The 20,501-nt window shown below is 38.6% G+C and overlaps 1 protein-coding gene across 1 annotated transcript; it reads right to left on the reverse strand.

The window, feature by feature from the left end:
- Positions 1 to 3,622: 3,622 nt before the first annotated feature.
- On the reverse strand, positions 3,623 to 19,808 carry LOC131906151 (killer cell lectin-like receptor subfamily I member 1). Its single transcript, XM_059256945.1, has 6 exons — positions 19,592 to 19,808; positions 14,451 to 14,543; positions 14,234 to 14,302; positions 4,897 to 5,048; positions 4,258 to 4,361; positions 3,623 to 3,734 (listed from the first exon to the last, which is right to left on the reverse strand). The coding sequence occupies exons 1-6, from the start codon at positions 19,806 to 19,808 to the stop codon at positions 3,623 to 3,625; spliced, it is 747 nt and encodes a 248-aa protein (XP_059112928.1).
- Positions 19,809 to 20,501: the final 693 nt, after the last annotated feature.

Raw genomic sequence — 20,501 nt, forward strand, 5'->3', positions numbered from 1 at the left:
GTGATACAGTGGTAAAGGAGCTAGATGGAGAGGGATAAGAGGAGTGGAACAAGAGAAATGAGGAAGGGGTATTTGTCCTGGAGGACAAAGGCTGCCTTTGGATAGACTGGAGACAGAGATGACACATGGGGAAATGGCAGTTTGTAAAGGTGGAGGGGAAACCCCATGTTAGGATTAGGAGTTTAATTTTAATTGGGCATCTTAATTGGGTGAAAAAAAAAGGAAGCTTTTGATTGGTAGTCAGCCTCAGGAAGAGGAAGTAGCCAAATAAAGCAATAGACTATGGTAGCTAGCTTTAGGAATGTAATCCAATGGTTTTTTAGCAAGGCAGAGGGAATGAGGGAGAAGGGTAAGGCCTGCCTGAGACATATGCTTGAGCAGACTAGTGTCCCTTTACTTGCAATATCCAAAAGACAGTTTTATAACAGTTCTCCCTTAAAGCCATGGGCTCTGTGTACTTCTGTAATATTTCTTTGCTTCAAAGTATTCAATGTCTTGTATCACAAACCAGACTGTGGTGATATTTTCTTTGTAATCTTAAGAAATAAAATTTGCCTGAAGATCAGAGGACAGAGCCAGCCATTGGATTAACTATAGAGACCTGACGGTTGTAGCTAGAGTTTTCCTGCCTGACCCACAGTCAGGACAAATCTCTGTCACCTGCCAGTCCCACAGCCACTCAGACCCAACCAAGTAAACACAGAGACTTATATTGTTTAAACTATTTGGCCTAATGGCTCAGGCTTCTAGCTATCTAGTTCTTACGTCTTAAATTAATCTATTTCTATAAATCTATACCTTGCCACGTGGCTCATGGCTTACCAGCATCTTCACATGCTGCTCGTCATGGCGGCAGCTGGCAGTGTCTCCCTCCGCCTTCCTGTTCTCTCAATTCTCCTCTCTGTTAGTCCCGCCTATACTTCCTGCTTGGCAACTGGCCAATCAGTGTTTTATTTATTGACCAATCAGATCAATTTGACATACAGACCATCCCACAGCAGACAGTGGTGGCATACATCTTTAATCTTAGCACTCCAGAGGCAGAGGCAGAGATCTGTCTGGATTTCTGTAAGTTCAAGGCCACACTGGGCTACAGCAGATTAATCCAGTCTAAAAGAAAAACAGAGCCAGGCAGTGGTGGCACATACTTTTAATCCCAGCACTAGGAAGGCTATGACAGGAAGTGATATGGCTGGACAGAGAAAGGAATATAAGGCAGGAGGAGACAGGAATTCTGGCTCTTTCAGGCTGAGGAGTTGTTGAGGTAAGAGGTAGTGGCTGTGGCTTGCTCTGCTTCTCTATTCTTTCAACTTTCACCCTGATATCTGGCTCTGGCTTTTTACTAAAACCAATTAGAATTTGTGCAACACCAGAAGTCTGAGTAGGTTTTTAAATTAACTAGATTTTGATAGAAAAATATCTATATTGTTGTTCTATTGACTATGGCAATTTTCTTTGTCTATATTCCACATACAGCCCTGATCTTTATCATCATCATCATCATCATCATCATCATCATCATCATTATCATCATTTTATGTGCTTGGGCTCTTTGGTTTTGTCTGTATCATACATGTTCCTGAGAGCATCTGAAAGCAGAAAGAATGTTGGATCCTCTGCACTGACAGACTTACTTACAGACCATTTTGAACTGTCATGTGGGTGCTGAAAATTGAAACCTAGTCCTCTGGTAAAGCAGCTACTGCACCCAGGTATTGAGCCATTTATTTCTCCAGCTTCACATTCATCATCTCTAAATGTCAGTAGTAGGACAATGGCACTCATAGCTGTGGTTTTCCCTTCTAAAATTTTTCTTCCTTTTTTCACAACTTACTGCATATTAATGCAAACAATATTTTTTAGAACTCCATTTGGAGAACTGCTAACCATTGTTTCTTCAAAGATTTGAAAAATTAGAATTTAAATTTTCAGTTATAGGCCTTTTTAGAACAAGAACTTTCTTTTGTTTTCCCTTCATGGTTTTCCTTCCTCTGCTTGGCTCTCTCATCTCTCCTCTCATCATCACTTTGTAACCTTATAAATGACTGAAAGTGCAGTATTAGCTGCTCTCTAGAGAAGGTAATGTCCTACAAGTGTGGCCAGACTCTGAGTTTCTTTTTTAAAAATTGATTCGTTACTGTATATTATAATAACTCATACAAGAAAGATACAGAAAACCATGCTGATTAAGCCAAGTAAAAATATATGAGTCCTTTATTAGCTGACAACAAAGAACAGGCTCATGCTTGAACATCTCTTGATGCTGAAGCTCAGGGGTACAGCATTTTTAAAGGCAAAAAAATCAAAGACCATGAATTACATTAATGGTAGATGAGAGTCAGAGTAACCTTGAAACATTCATTTCTGGAAGAGCATAGTAATTAAGTTAGATTCAGCATGACAATTATTTTTGCATCATACCTTTTTCAGTTATTTTTACTTATGTTAAGTTTGAATAAACATTAATTGTTTTGGTTAATACATCTAGACCACGGAAATCTCAATTTTTTTAAGGTAGTTGTTGCAGGTACATAGAGAGATAAGAACTGTCTAAGCAAACACAAAATGGAGTCAGGACAAGATGGTGTTGCATTAGCCCCTGCAATAATCTGTGAGTGCACAAGTGAGTGTCTATGTGCATCATGCTCATGCAGGAGCCCAGGAAGATGAGAAGTGGGTGTGTGATCCAATGGAAGTAGTTACAGACTACTGTGAGATGACATGTGGGTGCAGAGAATTGAACCTGTGGCCTCTGAAAGAGCTGTAAGCACTTTTAACCTCTGACCCATCACTCTAGTCCCAGACTGCAAGTTCGTTAACTTTTCCAACCTAAGTTTCATTTGTTATTTATTGTTTTTTCCATTAAACCCATTCTTCCTGTCTAATGCAGAATCACCAACATACTTCTTGAACTATCTCAAACAGTATCTCCAGGTTAGGAATCTTACACTGGGTGAGGTGGGCTGCATCTCTGGTCTATCTACTAGATACACTGCGACTCAAAAATGTTTGAGCCCTGGGAATACAGACCAGGTTGTACAACATAGTGTAAGCATATTAAAAAAACAACAACAACCCAAATCCAACAAAGCAACATGGCTCACTGGGCAGTAGTACTTGTCATGCAAGCCTGGGGACCTGAGTTTGATCCTGGAATCCACATAAAAGTGGAAGGCAAGAACCAGTTCCCCCAAGTTGTCCTCTGACCTTCACATGACCTTCACATGTGCACCTGCTGCTCCTCATGTAGGAATAACACACAAATCACTTTTCAAAATCCACTCAACTGATATGAAATCCTTTTTATTACTTTAAGTCTATTGGATTTTGCCAAGTTACTGAATATACATGGTATTTCTTATTTAACTAATTTACAATAACCTAAATTGTACTAGAGAGGTGATCATCCTCAAGATAAATTATACTCACTCTCAATACAATACAGAAAGTAAAAAACATTAAACAATATCTTCTCAATTCAGTAAAAAAAAGTTCAAAACTTAAAAAATTATCCCTTTTCAGCCTTCTAGCTAAACTCAAGTGTAAAAATTATAGAACCAACAAATAACAGACATACTATTTTATTTATAGTTTAATAAAAATTGTGCTAGTGAAACAGGTGTCAGAGTATTTTAAACTCACAGGTATATGGTTTCTTAGATGAACAGTCAACAGAATAAATTTGCGTTCCTTTCAGATAATGACAACTACGATTCTTTTCTGAATCATTAATTCTGTGTAAAAACAATAAAAAGAAAATCAGAAATCAAGAGGTGATCACTGCAGATACCATTTTTTGTTTCAAAGTTAGAATTAGCTAAAACAAAAACAAGTCAAAAAGAAGAAATAAAATTTTGTTACAGGAAAAAAACAAAGAGCCATGAAGGGAGTGGGGAGATGACATTTAGTTGCGAAACACTAAACATCAGACACAAGCTAATCCTACACTGTCTGGAAAAGTGGGATTGTGATTCAAATAAAAAGGAAATGGTACAAGGCTTTAGAGTTACAAACTTCCTAAAATGATGTATAAATATCTCCAGGGAGTCTTGTAGAATAAAAACACAAATATTCCAAAGGTGAGATTACTTAAGGCTGACATGTTTTCTCTCCTATGGCCCACAGACTGCTCCTTCCAAAGCAGAGCTCTGTCCTTTCTTCTGAATGCTCCTTCTGTGCCACACATAGACAGGACACACATGTACAACAATCCCACTACCCTCAGCAAAGCCCACTTTATCCAAACATTCTACTTACCGAGTTTGCTCTATTTTAGTGGCTTTTTCCCACAGCCAGGACCCTTCTGTTTCATCTATTTTGAGGAGAATCCACCCATCAAATTCAAACAATAGCATGTTTTCCTGTTGAGTAAAGAAAATCACAACCCATAACTGAGTGTATAATCCTAGTCCTTTTTTCTTTTTCTTTTTTCTTTGCTTTTTAAAAATATTTAGTTGTTCAAATTTATGCATATTTTTAAAATTTAAGACAGAATTTCACCACATAGTCCAAACTACCCTGGAAACACACTGTATAAACCAAACTGGCCTCAAACTCACGGTGGTCCTCCTGTCTCAGCTTCTCAAGTGCTGGGGTGTTGGGAATGAGTCACTAAGCTGGTTGATTGCTCCTTCTTTACTAAATAGCAGCTTTGGGTCTCCCAAGGGCTTGCACAGCCTGCTGAGTAGAATGTGCCTGTGGGAGCTCATTTACTACTTTGGTTTGCTTGTAGCATTAAACAGTGTAACAGAGTTCTCCCTATTTTCTCACTAAAGATAACAATAAATGGCCATAAGCAGCTGTCACCTTCCTTCTAGAACATTCAGTTTGCTTCATGACCCATGCTCCTTGTGCAAAAAGTTACAAAGAAACAGAAAATCAGAGCATGTCACCTACCAGCTCTGCTTTGGAGTCAATCTCCAGAAGATGAGAATTCAGTTCCTCACATGCAGACTGACTGTCTACCCAGCTTTTGAGTCCATGAAAACCACGATAGAAATTGTTTCCAAAAGCAATCCAGTCATGTGAACAAAGATCACAGGAACTGTCTAAGAAACACACATGTTTGAAATGGGCACTCAGCACTAGAATAACCATTATTAATACAATGGTGAGAGCCAAAGTTAACATTTTAAGTTTCAATTACTATGCCTAAGAGATCCATGAAACAAAAATGCCTCTGATCTGCAAGTCCCTTGTCCATGGGCAAATAGTTCCTGAAATGCTGGAGGCTATTGTATGGGTGATAACAAGACACATATGTTTCATTTTCCTAAACAGTTTTGTTTGACCCATCTGTACCAGATGTGCTTGATCACATGTGGGCAGGAGGTTCACAGGCAGGAAATATGTCAGGATGTAAGCTTGTCCCAGACTGGATGTAGGCTAGAGGTATATCAGGATGTTTGCTTGCCCCTACTCAGACCTGATGGGAAATGCAATGAATTATGACTTTTCCTTCTTATGCTGCTGCAAACTGGGATTCTGGGCCATTTCCGGGGAACCGGTTATGGACATGGCCAGAGCCCATCTGCCTGGCCAGCATTTAATTAAAGCTTGCTTCAAATTTAACTTTAAACTGTGGTAGTGGTCTTGTTCTTGATTGGTGGGATTAACACAACTATTAGGCTTTTGTGAGTCTCATGAACACTACATAGAGAGCCAAGTTTCATCAATGTCCTTGCTGGTGCTGGAGGTTGATAAAGGCCACCAGGAGGCTCAGACAGCCTCCTGCCCATGAGCTTCACTCTGGTCCTAATCACTGTCTAAAAGTGCTGAGTGATATTTACACAATCCTTATCTCATAACAATTAACAATGATAAGTTTTTGTTTTAAAATTTTCTACATAAATTTCAATATAAATTGATTCCTATAAGGAAAACAAGTTTCAGCATTATTTTTGTCATAATAATGTATACATATGTAAATGGTTAATGACATATAACTATATGAATAGAAAAAGCAGTTACTGAAATGATTTTCAATCTGCAGTTATTTTTATGAAGAATGACTCTGAATATACAAAATTAAAATATATAGGGAGCTTTAAATTGGTATTCTAAGTACTTAAGAAATGTACATTTCATTTTTCATTTATGTAACATTTATAATCATTCAAGGTCCAGTTAGTTACATTTGTCCTAAGAAAAATGAAGGCATTTACTTCTTTGTCTCTCATGCCATATGGTTATTTCCATAGTAGCATGTATTTATGAAACATAAATCACATATCTTTATTTTGTTAGTTTATTGAAATAACATTGGCCCACTCAAAATATTCTGTAGGTAATATATGTCTAGGGAAATACATGAAAGTTGATAAAGCTCCCAGGTAAAACATCAGACATCAACCACCACCTACTAACACTCCTTAAAGCCTGCCCAGCAGCCAGAGACTGCACCCCTTTACCTGGGCTCCATATTCTGGCCACAACTTCAGCAGAAGACTAATGCTTTACCCAAGGCCAGGCCAATTTTAGGGACCCAAGGAAAGACACTATCCACAGCCACTGAACATTCCCTAAAGCTGACCCAACAGCCCCCAACTGCACTATCCCTGGGCTGCATATCCCAGGCCACAACCTCAGCAGATAACTTCTGCTGTATGGGAGGCAAACCATACTAGGAATCTCAGAGACCAACCATGCCAGAGACTAATCCCAGAGGCCACACAGGTATTTGGAATCACAAAGGCAACACTGGCATCCAAAACCCCAGAGGTGTTACAGGCTGCAAAAGCCCCAGTGGAGACACCCTACTGCACCTGAAGACTTGCTAGTCACCAGAACCCCTAGCCACTTAGGCCAGAAGACCAAAGAGAAAACAGAAACCAAGGAACAAAACAGCCATGGAACAAAGACAAACTCGGGAATCAACACGTAGACCTATAATCATTCCAAACCCGGATGCCTAACTACCAGTATAAAAACAGAATCAACAACAGAAAGGTCAATATGGTACCACCAGAGCCCAGCTATCCTATAACAGCAAGACCTGAACATTCTGATGCAGCTGAAGTGCTAGAAAATGACCTTAAACCAAATTATGAAGATGGCAGAGGTCCTTAAAGAGAAAATTTTAAAAAATCCCTTAAATAAATTGAAAATTTGAGAAACAAAAAATCAATAAATCCCTTAAAGAATGACAAGAAAGCTAATAAAAAGCAAACAGGTGAATGAAATTGTTCAAGACCTGAAAAAGGAAATAGAAGCAATTTAAACACACACACACACACACACACACACACACACACACACACACAGATGGAATTCTTTAAATAAAAAATCTGGGTAAGTGAACAGAAACTACAGGTCAATCCTCACCAATAGAATACAAGAAATGGAAGATGAATCTCAGGCATTGAAAATATGATAAAAGAAATAGATTTACCAGTCAAAGAAAATGTTAAGTTGCTGTGGGATGGTCTGTATGTCAAATGTGTTGCTGATTGGTCAATAAATAAATCACTGATTGGCCAGTGGCCAGGCAGGAAGTATAGGCGGGACTAACAGAGAGGAGAACTGAGAGAACAGGAAGCTGGATGAGGGAGACACTGCCAGCCACCACCATGACAAACAGCATGTGAAGATGCCGGTAAGCCACGAGCTATGTGGCAAGGTATAGATTTATAGAAATGGATTAATTTAAGCTGTAAGAACAGTTAGCAAGAAGCCTGCCACAGCCAGTTTGTAACCAATATAAGTCTCTGTATTTACTTGGTCGGGTTTGAGCGGCTGTGGGACTGGCGGGTGACAGAGATTTGTTCTGACTGTGGGCCAGGCAGGGAAACTCTAGCTACATTAAGTCTAAAAAAAATTCCTAATATAAAACATCCAGAAAATCTGGGACACTATGAAAAGACCAAATCCTAAGAATAATAGCAATAGGAGAATAAACCCAGCATTAAGGGCCAGAAAATATATTCAACAAAATCATAGAACAAAAATTTCTTAAACTAAAGAAGGACATGTCTATAAAGGTATATGAAGCTTACAGAACACCTAAATTGGACTAGAAAACAAAAAAGTCCTTGCACCACATAATAACCAAAACACTAAACTTACAAAATAAAGTAAGAATATTAAAAGCCTCAAATGAGAAAGGCCAAGTAACATATGAAAACAGACCTATTATAATTGCATCCAATTTCTCAATGGAGACTCTAAAAGTCAGATGGGGCCTGGACAGGTGTCTTGTAGACTATAAGAGACAATGCCAGCCCAGACTACTATACCCAGCAAAACTTTCAATCATCCAAGATGGAGGAAAAATGTTCCATGACAAAGTCAAATTTAAGCAATATCTTTCTACAAATCCAGCCCCATAGAAGATACTAGAAAGAAAACTCCAACCCAAGGAGGTTAAATACACCATGAATACACAGGCAATAAATAACTTCACACCAGCAAAACCTAAAGAAGGGAAACACACACACACACACACACACACACACACACACACACACATACACACACACACACACACACACACAGAAAGAGAGAGAGAGAGAGAGAGAGAGAGAGAGAGAAACACATACTAACATACTACCACTACCACCAGCAGCAGTGAAATAACAGGAATTAATAATCATTGGTCATTAATATCTCTCAATATCAATGGGCTCCATTCCCCCCGCCAAAGAAAAGATACAGGCTAATAGAATGGATACAAAAACATGACCCATCCTTCTGCTGCACACAAGAAACATACCTCAACACCAAGGAGAGACATTATCTCGAAGTAAAAGGTTAGAAAAAGATTTTCCAGTCAAATGAACCTAAGAAGCAAGCTGGTGTAAGCTATTCTAAAATTTACAAAATAGACTTCCAACCAAAATTAAGCAAAAGAGATGGAGAAAGGCATTTCATACTTGGCAATGAGAAAATCTAGCAAGAGGACATTGTAATGCTTAGCATCTATGCCCCAAAGGCAAGGGCATCCACATTTGTAAAAGAAACATCACTAAACCATAAATCACACATTAAACCGCATACATGAATTGTGGGAGACTTCAATACCCCACTCTCACCAATGGGCTGGTCATCCAGACAAAAACTAAACAGAGAAATAATGGAGCTCACATAATTATAATTCAAATGGACACAACAGATAACTACAGAGCATTTCACCCAAGCACAAAAGAATATACCTTCTTTTTAGCACCACGTGGAACATTCTCCAAAACTGACCATATACTGGGTCACAGAGCAAATCTCAACAAATCAAAGAAATTAAAATACCCCCTGTATCTTATCAGAGCACCATGAATTAAAGGTGGATTTCAACAACAACAGAAACAACAGAAAGCCTGCCAACTCATGGAAAATGAACAACTCTCTAATGAATCATCCCTGGGTCAAGGAAGGAATATAGAAAGAAATTAAAGACTTCCTATAATTCAATGAAAATGAATGCACAACATACCCAAACTTATTGGACACAATGAAAGCGATGCTAAGAGGAAATTTCATAGCACTAAGAGCCTTCATAAAGAAATTGGAGAGATCTCATACTAGTGAATAATAGCATATCCAAAAGCTCTAGAACAAAAAAGAAGCAAACACACTCAAGAGGAGTAGAAAGCAGAAAATAAACTGAGGGATGAAATAAAATAGAAACAGAGAACAATACAAAGAATCAATGAAATAAAGAGTTGGTTCTTTGAGAAAAATCAACAAAATAAACAAACCCTTATCCATATTCAATAAAATGCAAAGAGTGAATATGAAAATTAACAAAATTAGAAATGAATGGGGGTATATAACAACAGACACCTAGGAAATCCAAAGAATCTTAAGGTCATACTTCAAAAATCTGTACTACACAAAGTTGGAAAATCTAAAAGAAATGGAAAATTTTCTGGATAGATACTACTTACCAAAGTTAAATCAAGATCAGATAAGCAACTAAATAGATCTACAACCCACAAGGAAATATAAATAGTCATTAAAAGTCTCCCAACCAAAAGAAGACCAGGGCCAGATGGTTTCAAAATGCAGATTTCTACCAGACTTTCAAAGAAGAGCTAATTCCTATACTCCTCAAAAGGAACATTGCCAAATTCATTTTATGAGGCCACAGTTACCCTGATACCCAAATCACACAAAGATTCAACAAAGAAAGAGAATTACAGACCAATTTCCCACATGAACATTGATGCAAAAATACTCGATAACATACTTGCAAACCAAATCCAAGAACACATCAAAAAGATCACCTATCAGGATCAAGTTGCTTCATCCCAGAGATGCAGCAATGATTCAACATATGGAAATCTGCCAATGTAATCTGGTTTAAAAAAAAAAAAGAACTGAAAGAAAAAACATCATCATCTCATTAGATGCTGAAAAAGCCTTTGACAAAATCCAACGTTCCTTCATTATAAAAGTCTTGGAGAGATCAGGAATACAAGGAACATACCTAAAAATAATAAAGGCAGTATACAGCAAGCCAGTAGCCAACATCATATTAAATGTAGAGAAATTCAAAGCAATTCCACTAAAGTGAGGAAAAAGAAAAAAAGACAAGGCTGTCTACTCTCTCCATATCTATTCAATATAATATTGAAACTTGAAGTTCCAACTAGAGCAATAACACAACTAAAGGAGATCAAAGGGATACAAATTGGAAAGGGAGAAGATAAAGTATAGCTATTTTCAGGGGATATGGTAGTATACATAAATGACCCCAAAATTCTACCAGGGAACCCCTACCACTGATAAATACCTTCAGTGAAGTGGCTGGATAAAAAATAAACTAAAAAAGAAATCACATTAGTCCTCCTATATACAAATAATAAATGGGCTGAGAAGGAAATGAGAGAACATCACCCTTCACAATAGCCACAAATAATATAAAATATCTTGGTGTAACTCTAACTAAGCAAGTAAAAGATCTGTAGGATAAAAACTTCAAGTCTTGGTGGAAGGAAATTGAAGAAGGTATCAGAAGATGGAAAGATCTTCCATACTCATGGATCAGTAGATTAGCATAGTAAAAATGATCATCTTACCAAAAGCAATCTACAGATTCAATGCAATTCCCATCAAAATTCTAACACAATTATTTCCAGAACTTGAAATAACAATATTCCACTTCATATGGAAAACACACACACACACGCGCGCACACACACACACACACACACACACACACACACACCAGAATAGCTATAACAATCCTGCACAACAAAATAACTTTAAGAGGCATCACTATCCCTGATTCCAAGGTCTAATAGAGCATGATATTGGCATAAAAACATACAGGTTGATAAATGGGAAACAAATTAAAGACCTAGACAAAATTCCACACACCTATGGACACCTGAGATTTGATAAAGAAGCCAGAAATATACAGTGGAAAAAAGAAAGGATCTTTCAACAAATGTTGCTGGTCTAACTGGATGTTGGCCTGTAGAAGAATGCAAACATCACTCTGCACAAAATTCAAGTCCAAGTGGATCAATGACATCAACATAAATCCAGTTATACTGATCCCAGTTGAAGATAAAGTGGGAAAAATATCAAATGCATTGGTACAGGAGACAACTTCCTGAACAGAACACCAATAGCACAAACACTAAGTTGAAAATTAATAAATGTGACCTCACAAAATTGGAAAGATTCTGTAAAGCAAAGGACACCATCTGTAGGACAAAATGGCACACTACAGAATGGGAAAAGATCTTCTACAACCCCAAATCCAACAGAAGGCTGATTTCCAAAATATATAAAGAATTCAAGAAACTAGATATCAACAAACCAAATAATCCAACTAAAAATGGTGTACAGATCTAAACAGAGAAGTCTAAACTGAAGAATCTTAAATGTCGAAGAAAAACTTAATGAGATATTCAACATACTTAGCTATCAGGGGAATACAAATCAAAATGATTCTGAGATTCCATCTTGCACCTGTCAGAGTGACTAAGATCAAAACTGGAAAGGATGTAGAGCAAGGGGAACACTCCTCCATTGTTGTTGGGAGTGTGAACTTGTAAAGCCACTTTGGAAACCAATATGGTGGTTCCTCAAATGACTGGGAATCAACCTACCTTAAGACCCAGCTATACCACCCCTAGGCATATACCCAAAGAATGTTCTACCATATCACAAGGGCACTTGGTCAACTATGCTAAAGAAAACTTACAGGTAGGAACATTTGAAACCTCTTGGGAACAAGACCAAGTGATAAAAAAAGAAAAGACAGCTCATTATTTCAAATTATTTCATTGTAGGCTATTTTTAACAGTTTGAAGAGTTTAGATAAATTTTGTAGCTGTTTTCTAGTTGGAGTTGGAACTGTCTCTTGCTCCAAGGCTCTCTCATATTCTTTCCAGTATAAGCTGACTAGTGCCTCCTCAACACCTTGGGCAAACAAGGATCAAATGCATAATACTGCCTACTCCTGCTGCCTTCCTAAACAGCAGATATAATTTTTCAGCATGGGCTGACTTTTATCCCATTATTTGTTTCATTTAGCATGTTTTCAACATATCCACACTGTAGAATCACTTAATTTGTTTATTATTGATTCATATCCCATGGCATGATGAAACAATACCTTGTTTTACTCAGGATGCCTATTGCTATGATGAAATAACTCTGACCACAACAACTTGGAAAGGAAAGGGTTAATTTGGCTTACACTTTCATATCACTTTTCTTCATCAAAGGAAGTCAGGAAAGGAGCTCAAACAGGGCAAGAAACTGGAGGCAGGAGCTGATGCAGAGGCAATGGAGTGGTTCTCTTAGTGGCTTGCTATTTTTATTGTGGATTTCCATAAGAAGGATTACTAATAACCACAGGACACAGTAAATGATAAGCTGTCTTAAAATCTCCTTTGCCAATGCCATTAATTTAAAACTCTTCAGTGTAGACCCCAGCAGATTTTAGGACAAGGGCAGAAAGCAGCCATATTCTTTGCACAAATACCACAAGAATGGTCCCTAAACCACTTACTAATATTCTGCCCCTCTGAGACTTCTTATACTTGTCCCCCCACTGTTCACATCACTCTCAGCACTACTGTCCATGTTCCTACAAGCATGGTCCATTAAGCCATGCTTAACACATTCAGCTGCTTTACTAATCCAAATTCCCAAAGTCCACATTCCTCTAACAAGCAGCATGGTCAGGCTTATAACAGTAATGTACTCCCTTGTATCACTTCTGTCTTAGGGTTCACTAGAGGAACAGAACAGATAGAATGGCTATTATTTATATGTAGAATTTATTAGAGTGACTTATAGGCTATGGTCCATTTTTTCCAAAACTGACTGTCTTCCAACAAAAAGTCCAAGAATCCAGTAGAACAGTCCAGAAGGCTGGATATCTCAGCTGATCCTCAGTATACATGGAAATATTGAAGAAGTGGGCTCTAATGCCAGTGAAGGAATGGACTTGCCATCAACAGTGAGGGCAAGCAGGCAAAGCACAAAAGCCTCCTTCTTTCATGTCCTTGATATAGGCTGCCACCAGAAACTGTGCCCCAGATTAAAAGGGAATCTTCCCACCTCAAAATATCTGGATTAAAGTTGTGTCTTCTCACTTCAAATGATTTAATTAAGAAAAATCCCTCAGAATAGACATGTACCCAGCTGTTTGGGTTTTAGTTAATTCCAGGTGTAGTCAAGTTGACAACTAAGAATAGCCAGCATATTTGTCAACCATCAACCTGGTTACAGCTATTTTGAATGCTTACAGTTAAGAGATATTATGATAAAATATTTAATAATATCTGTATGCAGTCATTTGAGGACATGGTTTTCTTTCCCCCTGTTCACATGTATAATTGTAGAATTCATGAGAATGTGTACCAAGACTGCTTTCTCTACAGGATCATCGTGCTTTGTACTAGGAATAAACACACATTGGTATATATTTCCTAGGATTACTTTCTATTTCATTGATCTTTATTTTTAAGCAACAATAACATTAGAAATTCATATTTAGTATTCAACATATTTAAATATCATTTTTTTCCTAGTAAGAATAAAAAATATATATATACTTGTAGTCTTTGGGGGTTTTGTTTTTCAGATTCTCCCTTCTCAGTTTTAAGTCATCTGAGTTCTTCCCTGGTAAGGGACTCAGTGAACAACACTGCATCTGCCTATCATGATTGATCAGCATTTGTGGAAATAGGAAGATCTTCTGACTTAGTAATGAAAAGTTCTGGAAGTGAACTCTACAGAGTTAATATTCACTAACATTCTTAGAGTTAATACTCACTATTCTCCTTAGGACACAGAAGAGGATGAAGCAAGATTTTTCTGCTTTGTTCTTCTTGGCTAGAAAATACTAGGGCAAAAATTGATACAGTAATCAATAGTGTTTAGGATATGATTGCTTGAATGTGTGAAATATAGTCTCCACAGGGAGTCAAGCTGTCATGATAATGCTGAAAGCATAACTGCTACAACAACGAAGTAATTCCAGAATTGCTTACATTTTGGAAGTAAGATCCCCACGACTGTCATCAGTACCACACACAAGGCTCCAAGGATGCCCATTACCATTCTCCATACAGTTGCTTTGGGGCCTGAAAAGAAAGAGAAACAGTGACAATGACTGAGATTCTAACTTCCAAGAAGGTATTGAAGAACCAATCTGCTTCCATCTTAAAAGCCATTGTATTGTAAAGCCAAACTATGTTTATCCCTATTTGCCTAACTAGGTTTATTCCTGTTTATGAATAAATTTCTGTTTCTCAAGGATTGGCCTATGCCCCACCTGTAACCTTAACTATAAATTGCTGTGGGATGTTCTGTATGGCAAATGTGTTGCTCTGATTGTTGGTAAATAAAACACTTATTGGCCAGTAGTCAGGCAGGAGGAAGTATAGGTGGGACAAGGAGGAGAATAAAGCTGGGAAGTGAAAGGCTGAGTCAGAGAGACACTGCCAGCCTCCACAATGAGAAACAGCATGGGAAGATGCCGGTAAGCCACGAGCCATGTGGCAAGGTATAAATTAATAGAAATGGCTTAATTTAAGCTGTAAGAACATTTAGCAAGAAGCCTGCCATGGCCATACAGTTTGTAACCAATAAAAGTCTCTGTGTTTACTTGGTTGGGTCTGAGCAGCTGTGGGACTGGCAGGTGAGAGAGATTTGTCCTGACTATGGGCCAGGCAGGAAAACTCTAGCTACAAATGGCGCCCAACAAGTTGGCAAGAATTTCCACCTAAAACCTGAGAAAAGATTCTAAAACGGAGCTAAAAATAGCTTCCTAATTGTCTCTCTCAAATGAGCGGCAGCTGCTGGTTTGAGCTACTGGTGGGACCTGCAGTATGGTGGGAATGAGGCCTCTGCAAGTGGCACATTAAGCTGCATGGTGGATTTAGCCTTTGCTAGTACAAAACAAAAAAAGAGGTTTCTGGGCTACACGCTGCTTGGATAAAAGCATAGACCCACAATAGCTACCAGAGCTGGTGGTAAATGTACCACTGCCATGTTGGGAAGCTGAGGTGGGCAGAGCCAGCAGCCACAGCTGCTGCAGTTTAAAGCAATAGATTCACAATAAGACAGATTCAGATGTAATAGTTTACAATGTGTGTAAAATATACCTAGGCTTGAAAGAGACAAAAAAGGTGATATATACAGTTATATAAACAAATACATAGTTTTAAAAAATAAAGTCTTTAAAGAGACAGTAAAATTAATATAAAAAATAAGCCACGTGAAGATGAATATTACACAGAGAATCTGGATTGTGTTGTCTTTGGGATTTTTAACTGCAGAAAAACATTTGATCGTAAAAGATGTTGAGTTAAACCAAAATGTATATTTTAAAGATACCTTGACTTCAAAATTTGGATGTAAGGGTGTGTTGCTTTGGAAAGGAGACTCTGCTTTTGTTCCCACAGAAAGCCAGAGGCTATGGATTTGTTCCAGATTAAGATACATCAGGTTTGACCAGCCAAGACCCCCTGAAAGGTCTCTGATGACACCATGGCCCAGATGATCCAACATCCAAAATGGTTTGAAGGCAACTGGCTCAGACGATACACCCTCATGGACTATTCCATAATCCTAAAATTTTCTTTGTATCCCCATAAGATACAGCGCCCCCCTCCAGCAGGAAGTAGTAAGAGAAGCTACGCCCAAATTCCCAAATTATATGTAATTTTACTTTGTTAAGGTTAAAACCTTCTTTTTGGAAAAAAAAAAAAAAAAAGAAAAGCGGAAGTGCTGTGGGATGTTCTATATGGCAAATGTGTTGCTCTGATTGGTTGGTAAATAAAACACTGATTGGCCAGTAGTCAGGCAGGAGGAAGTATAGGCAGGACAAGGAGGAGAATAAAGCTGGGAAGTGGAAGGCTGAGTCAGAGAGACACTGCCAGCCTCCACGATGAGAAACAGCATGTGAAGCTGCCGGTAAGCTACGAGCCACATGGCAAGGTATAGATGAACAGAAATGGCTTAATTTAAGCTGTAAGAACAGTTAGCAAGAAGCCTGCCACGGCCATACAGTTTGTAACCAATGTAAGTCTCTGTGTTTACTTGGTTGGGTCTGAGCAGCTGTGGGACTGGCAGGTGAGAGAGATTTGTCCTGACTGTGGGCCAGGCAGAAAAACTGTAGCTACAATAAATGGTTCTGTACTGCCTGTTCCCAAAATGGTAATCATATCTTGGTTTCAAAAAGTTGTTTATAACCATCTTGCAACCCTACCTATGTTTCAAAAGGTTATATGACCACCTATGACTAAGTTTTTATGACTACTGTTCTCATGAGTACCTTGTTATGTCCCCTTTGCAACCGGTCATTGTTTCAGGGGGTTGTCAGGACTAACATGTATGCTTATGTTCTCTGCCTGTGACCACATCTGTTTTGCCTGCCACATCTTCCAGTTGGAAACCCCCTACTCCTGAGCTATAAAAACCTTGTTTTCCTCACATCCAAAGCTGACCTCTTGAACCCTATCATGGGGGAGGGCAGCCCATGTAAATGAATAAAAAGTTTGCTTTAATTAATTTGGTTGTGATGATTTGGGTTGGTGGTCATTCTCCTCCCATCTTTGGCAACATTAGTCTCTTAACTCCAGTTTCTTTGAGGACATCTTCTCCTTAACTACCAAGAGACATTCAAATACCATGTGCTATCTGGCTTTTCCTGGGTAAATCATCTGTGATGAATGTCTTTCTAAGTGTAGAAACAGTTAATGATGACTAATCACTTAAGGGAACATTAAAATACTTTGTAATGGACCCAAAGGGTGGCTTAGCACCTAAAAGCACTTTCAGTGCAAGCCTGGTAACCTGAGTTCCATCCCTGGAGCCCATGGAAAAAGCCTGTAGTTTGCTTTTACATCTGTATATGTTATCCCAGGAGATGGAGACAAGAAAATTGACAACTGGAAGCTCACAGGCCAACCAGCCTGGGGTAGATTGCAGAAACTAAAAAGATCCTGCTTCAAAACAAAGTGGAAGCAGAGACAGATTCTCTCTCTCTCTCTCTCTCTCTCTCTCTCTCTCTCTCTCTCTCTCTCTCTCTCTCTCTCTCCACCCTCACATATCTATAAACAAAGAAAAAAAGAGAAAAATAAAGTTTTGTTTTAAATTACATTTAACTTCTTAATTTCACTTCTGTCATCTGGTTAAATATAACATTATAATTTTACCTCCAAAATATTATGAAAATTATTTCTCATCTATCATTCCTGTGACACTAATATGTTATTTCTTTCAATCTGGTGGCTATTTCTCTTTCATCTTTTTGGTCCACTGCATGTTTAGAGCAGACCCATTGGGACTGAGTTATACTGAACTGAATAAAGGTGGCATCAATAGCTAGTTTCAAAATGTCAGGGAATGAGGCCAGTCATGTTTGCTCACATCTTTATTTCTAAAACTCGAGGAGCCTAAAACTAAAGAACTGCTTTGTGTATAAGCCCCTCTAGGATACAGTATAGGACCTGTATCATAAAAATTGGGGGGAAGTAAATAAAATATATTTTTTATTTTAAATTTATTTATTTTACATCCTGACCACAGTTTCTCCTCCTCCCTCTTCTCCCAATCCCTCCTCTAACCTCCCTCTCTGCCTCCCCCATTCATGCCTCCTTTTCTGTTCAGAAATGGGCAGGCACCTCTGATGGATATCAACAAAACATGGCATATCAAGTCGCAGTAAGCCTAAGCACCTCCCCTTGTATTAAGGCAGGACAAAGTTACCTAGTAGGAGGAGTAGGGGCCCAAAGGCCAGAGAAAGAGTTAGAGACAGCCCTTGCTCCCACTGTTAGGATTCCCACAAGAAGACCAAGCTACACAACAGTTCCATATATACAGAGTGCCTAGTCAGTCCCATGCAGGCTCCCTAGGTGTCAGTTCAGACTCTGTGAGCGCCTATGAGTGAAGGTTAGTTGATTATGTGGGTTTTCTTGTGATGTCCTTGACCCTACTGGCTCCTACAATCTTTCCTTCCTTTCTTCAGCAGGATTCACCAAGCTCTGCTTAATGTTTGGCTATGAGTCTCTGTCACCAGTTGCTGGGTGAAGCCTCTCTGATGGTAATTGAGGTAGTCAATGGAGATGGCCAGTTCAGGCTACATATCAGCTATTGCTAGGAGTCTTAGTTGGGGTCATCCTTGTAGATTCCTGGGAATTTTTCTTGCACCAGGTTTCTATCTGACCCTGAAATTCCACCCACTTCTAGTCATCTCTTTCAGTACTCACCCCCATCATTCCCCCAATCTGGTTCCTCATGTTCCCATCCCCACCTGCCCTCAGTCCACCCATGAAATTTCTTCTCCTTCTCCTTCTCAGAAAGATCCAAACAACCCCCTTGAGCCCTCCTTGTTACTTAGCCTCTCTGGGTCTGTAGATTGTAGCATAATTATCCTTTACTTTATAGCTAATATATACTTATAAATGAGTGCATATCATGTTTGTCTTTCTTGGGTCTGAGTTAGCTCACTCAGGATGATTGGGATTTTTAAAAATAGCATTCAACTGTGTTCTTAAACACAATGCAATTCTTTTGGAATATACTTCAGTGATACTTGAGAGAAACAGATAAAAAGAAAATTTATTCTACTGTAGTATCCTAGACTAGTTGGGAAGGGTATTACCAAGATGCATAATTAATGTATTGTGATTAATTTAGCATGGTTATGTTTCCTTTTCATTCTGTTACTGTGATAAAATACTCTGAAAAAAGGTACATTAGATGTGAAAGGGGTCTGGTCAGTTAATGATTCCCATTTATAGTTCATCAGAGAAGTGTCATCAATGCAGGAGCTTGAAGCAGCTGGTCACATGCACATTCAAGAGTAGAGAGACATGAACAAACTCATGCTTAGGGCTTGCCTAGCTTTTTCTACTCTTACACAGTTCAGAGCTCCAAACTTGGGAATGGTGCCTCCCATTTGCTGGCAGTCTTCTCATATCAGTTAGATTATCAAGACAATCCAGTAGAGACATGTTCACAGGCCAAACTAATGTAGACATTCCCTTCATAAGACTCTTCCCAGTTGATTCTATGTTGTGTCACATTGACAATTAAAAGTAGTCATGACAGGTATTGAGAGCTGCAATCTAAACCTTACCTAGTGTTAAGATCTGTCAGTTACATAATGGATACACCACTGTACCTTGTCTTTTTCCTCCGACAACCCGTTTTTGGGGCAGGAGCTCAGGCGTTCTGTGGAATGTCAGTTCTGCGTAGTTTACCTGCTCTTCACTTAGCAATACTGGCCTCTTCTCAGCTTTAGGTATTCTTTGCTTCTGTGGAGACTTAGTCGTCTTTATCTCTGTATAAGCAATGTCCTGCTTGTTTGCTGTATATTCATCGTGTTTGCTGTGAGGCATTTCTTTCTGCTTTACCTCAGTCTTGGCAGCTTGCTTCCCTTGTTCTGGAATATCTCTGCAACAAAGAAACACATGTACACTGCATTGTTGAGCCATCTCTGAGCCTTAGCTATCATATGGGAATATTTGCTTACAAAATTGATGGGTGAAATGGAGGAAATAAAAGTACAAATTCTTCACTAAATGTAATTCTTTCTCTGATTCAGAAGAATGATTCTTGATATGTATTTTGAATCCCCAGTAATGGGTTTCTCCATTGTTGCAATAAGCCAAATGAACTCAAATTAATAAGACCAGGTTTAATCTGAGCAAAGCACTCCAGGGTGATCTCAGGGGAAGGAAGGAAGCAAGTTTATGAACCAGAGCTTAAATACCTTTAGGTGTGGCTTGAGTAGCTTGGGGAGGAAGTGCCACTTGGCAGGCTTTCTGAGGGGTGGGGTTTGGAGAAGAAGGAGGTGGGGCTGAGTCAGAGCTTCCAACTGAACAGTTCCATGGTCTCTAAAAAGCTCAGTTACTTTCCCTCTCTGAGCCTGTTTTTAAAGGTTTCAACCTGGGATTTTATACAACATTTCTTCTTGACATTCCATGTATAATGATTAAAATCCATTATAATAAAAACTGGCTAAAATATCACTATCATTAGAAAAAATAGAAATTTAATTTAAAGCCAATTTAAAATCATGTGCCTATAAA

This window comes from Peromyscus eremicus, chromosome 3 (assembly GCF_949786415.1).
Source record: "Peromyscus eremicus chromosome 3, PerEre_H2_v1, whole genome shotgun sequence".
Classification (NCBI taxonomy): domain Eukaryota; kingdom Metazoa; phylum Chordata; class Mammalia; order Rodentia; family Cricetidae; genus Peromyscus; species Peromyscus eremicus.

Excerpts from the sequence above, each read along its gene's own strand:
- LOC131906151 (XM_059256945.1), bottom strand. The coding sequence starts at position 19,808 with ATGCCTCACAGCAAACACGATGAATATACAGCAAACAAGCAGGACATT. Across the intron at positions 14,544-19,591 it reads TGTCGGAGGAAAAAGACAAG|GCCCCAAAGCAACTGTATGG; the intron begins GTACAGTGGTGT and ends CTTTCTTTTCAG. Across the intron at positions 5,049-14,233 it reads TCTGTGTCCTAAGGAGAATA|ACAGTTCCTGTGATCTTTGT; the intron begins GTGAGTATTAAC and ends TGTGTTTCTTAG.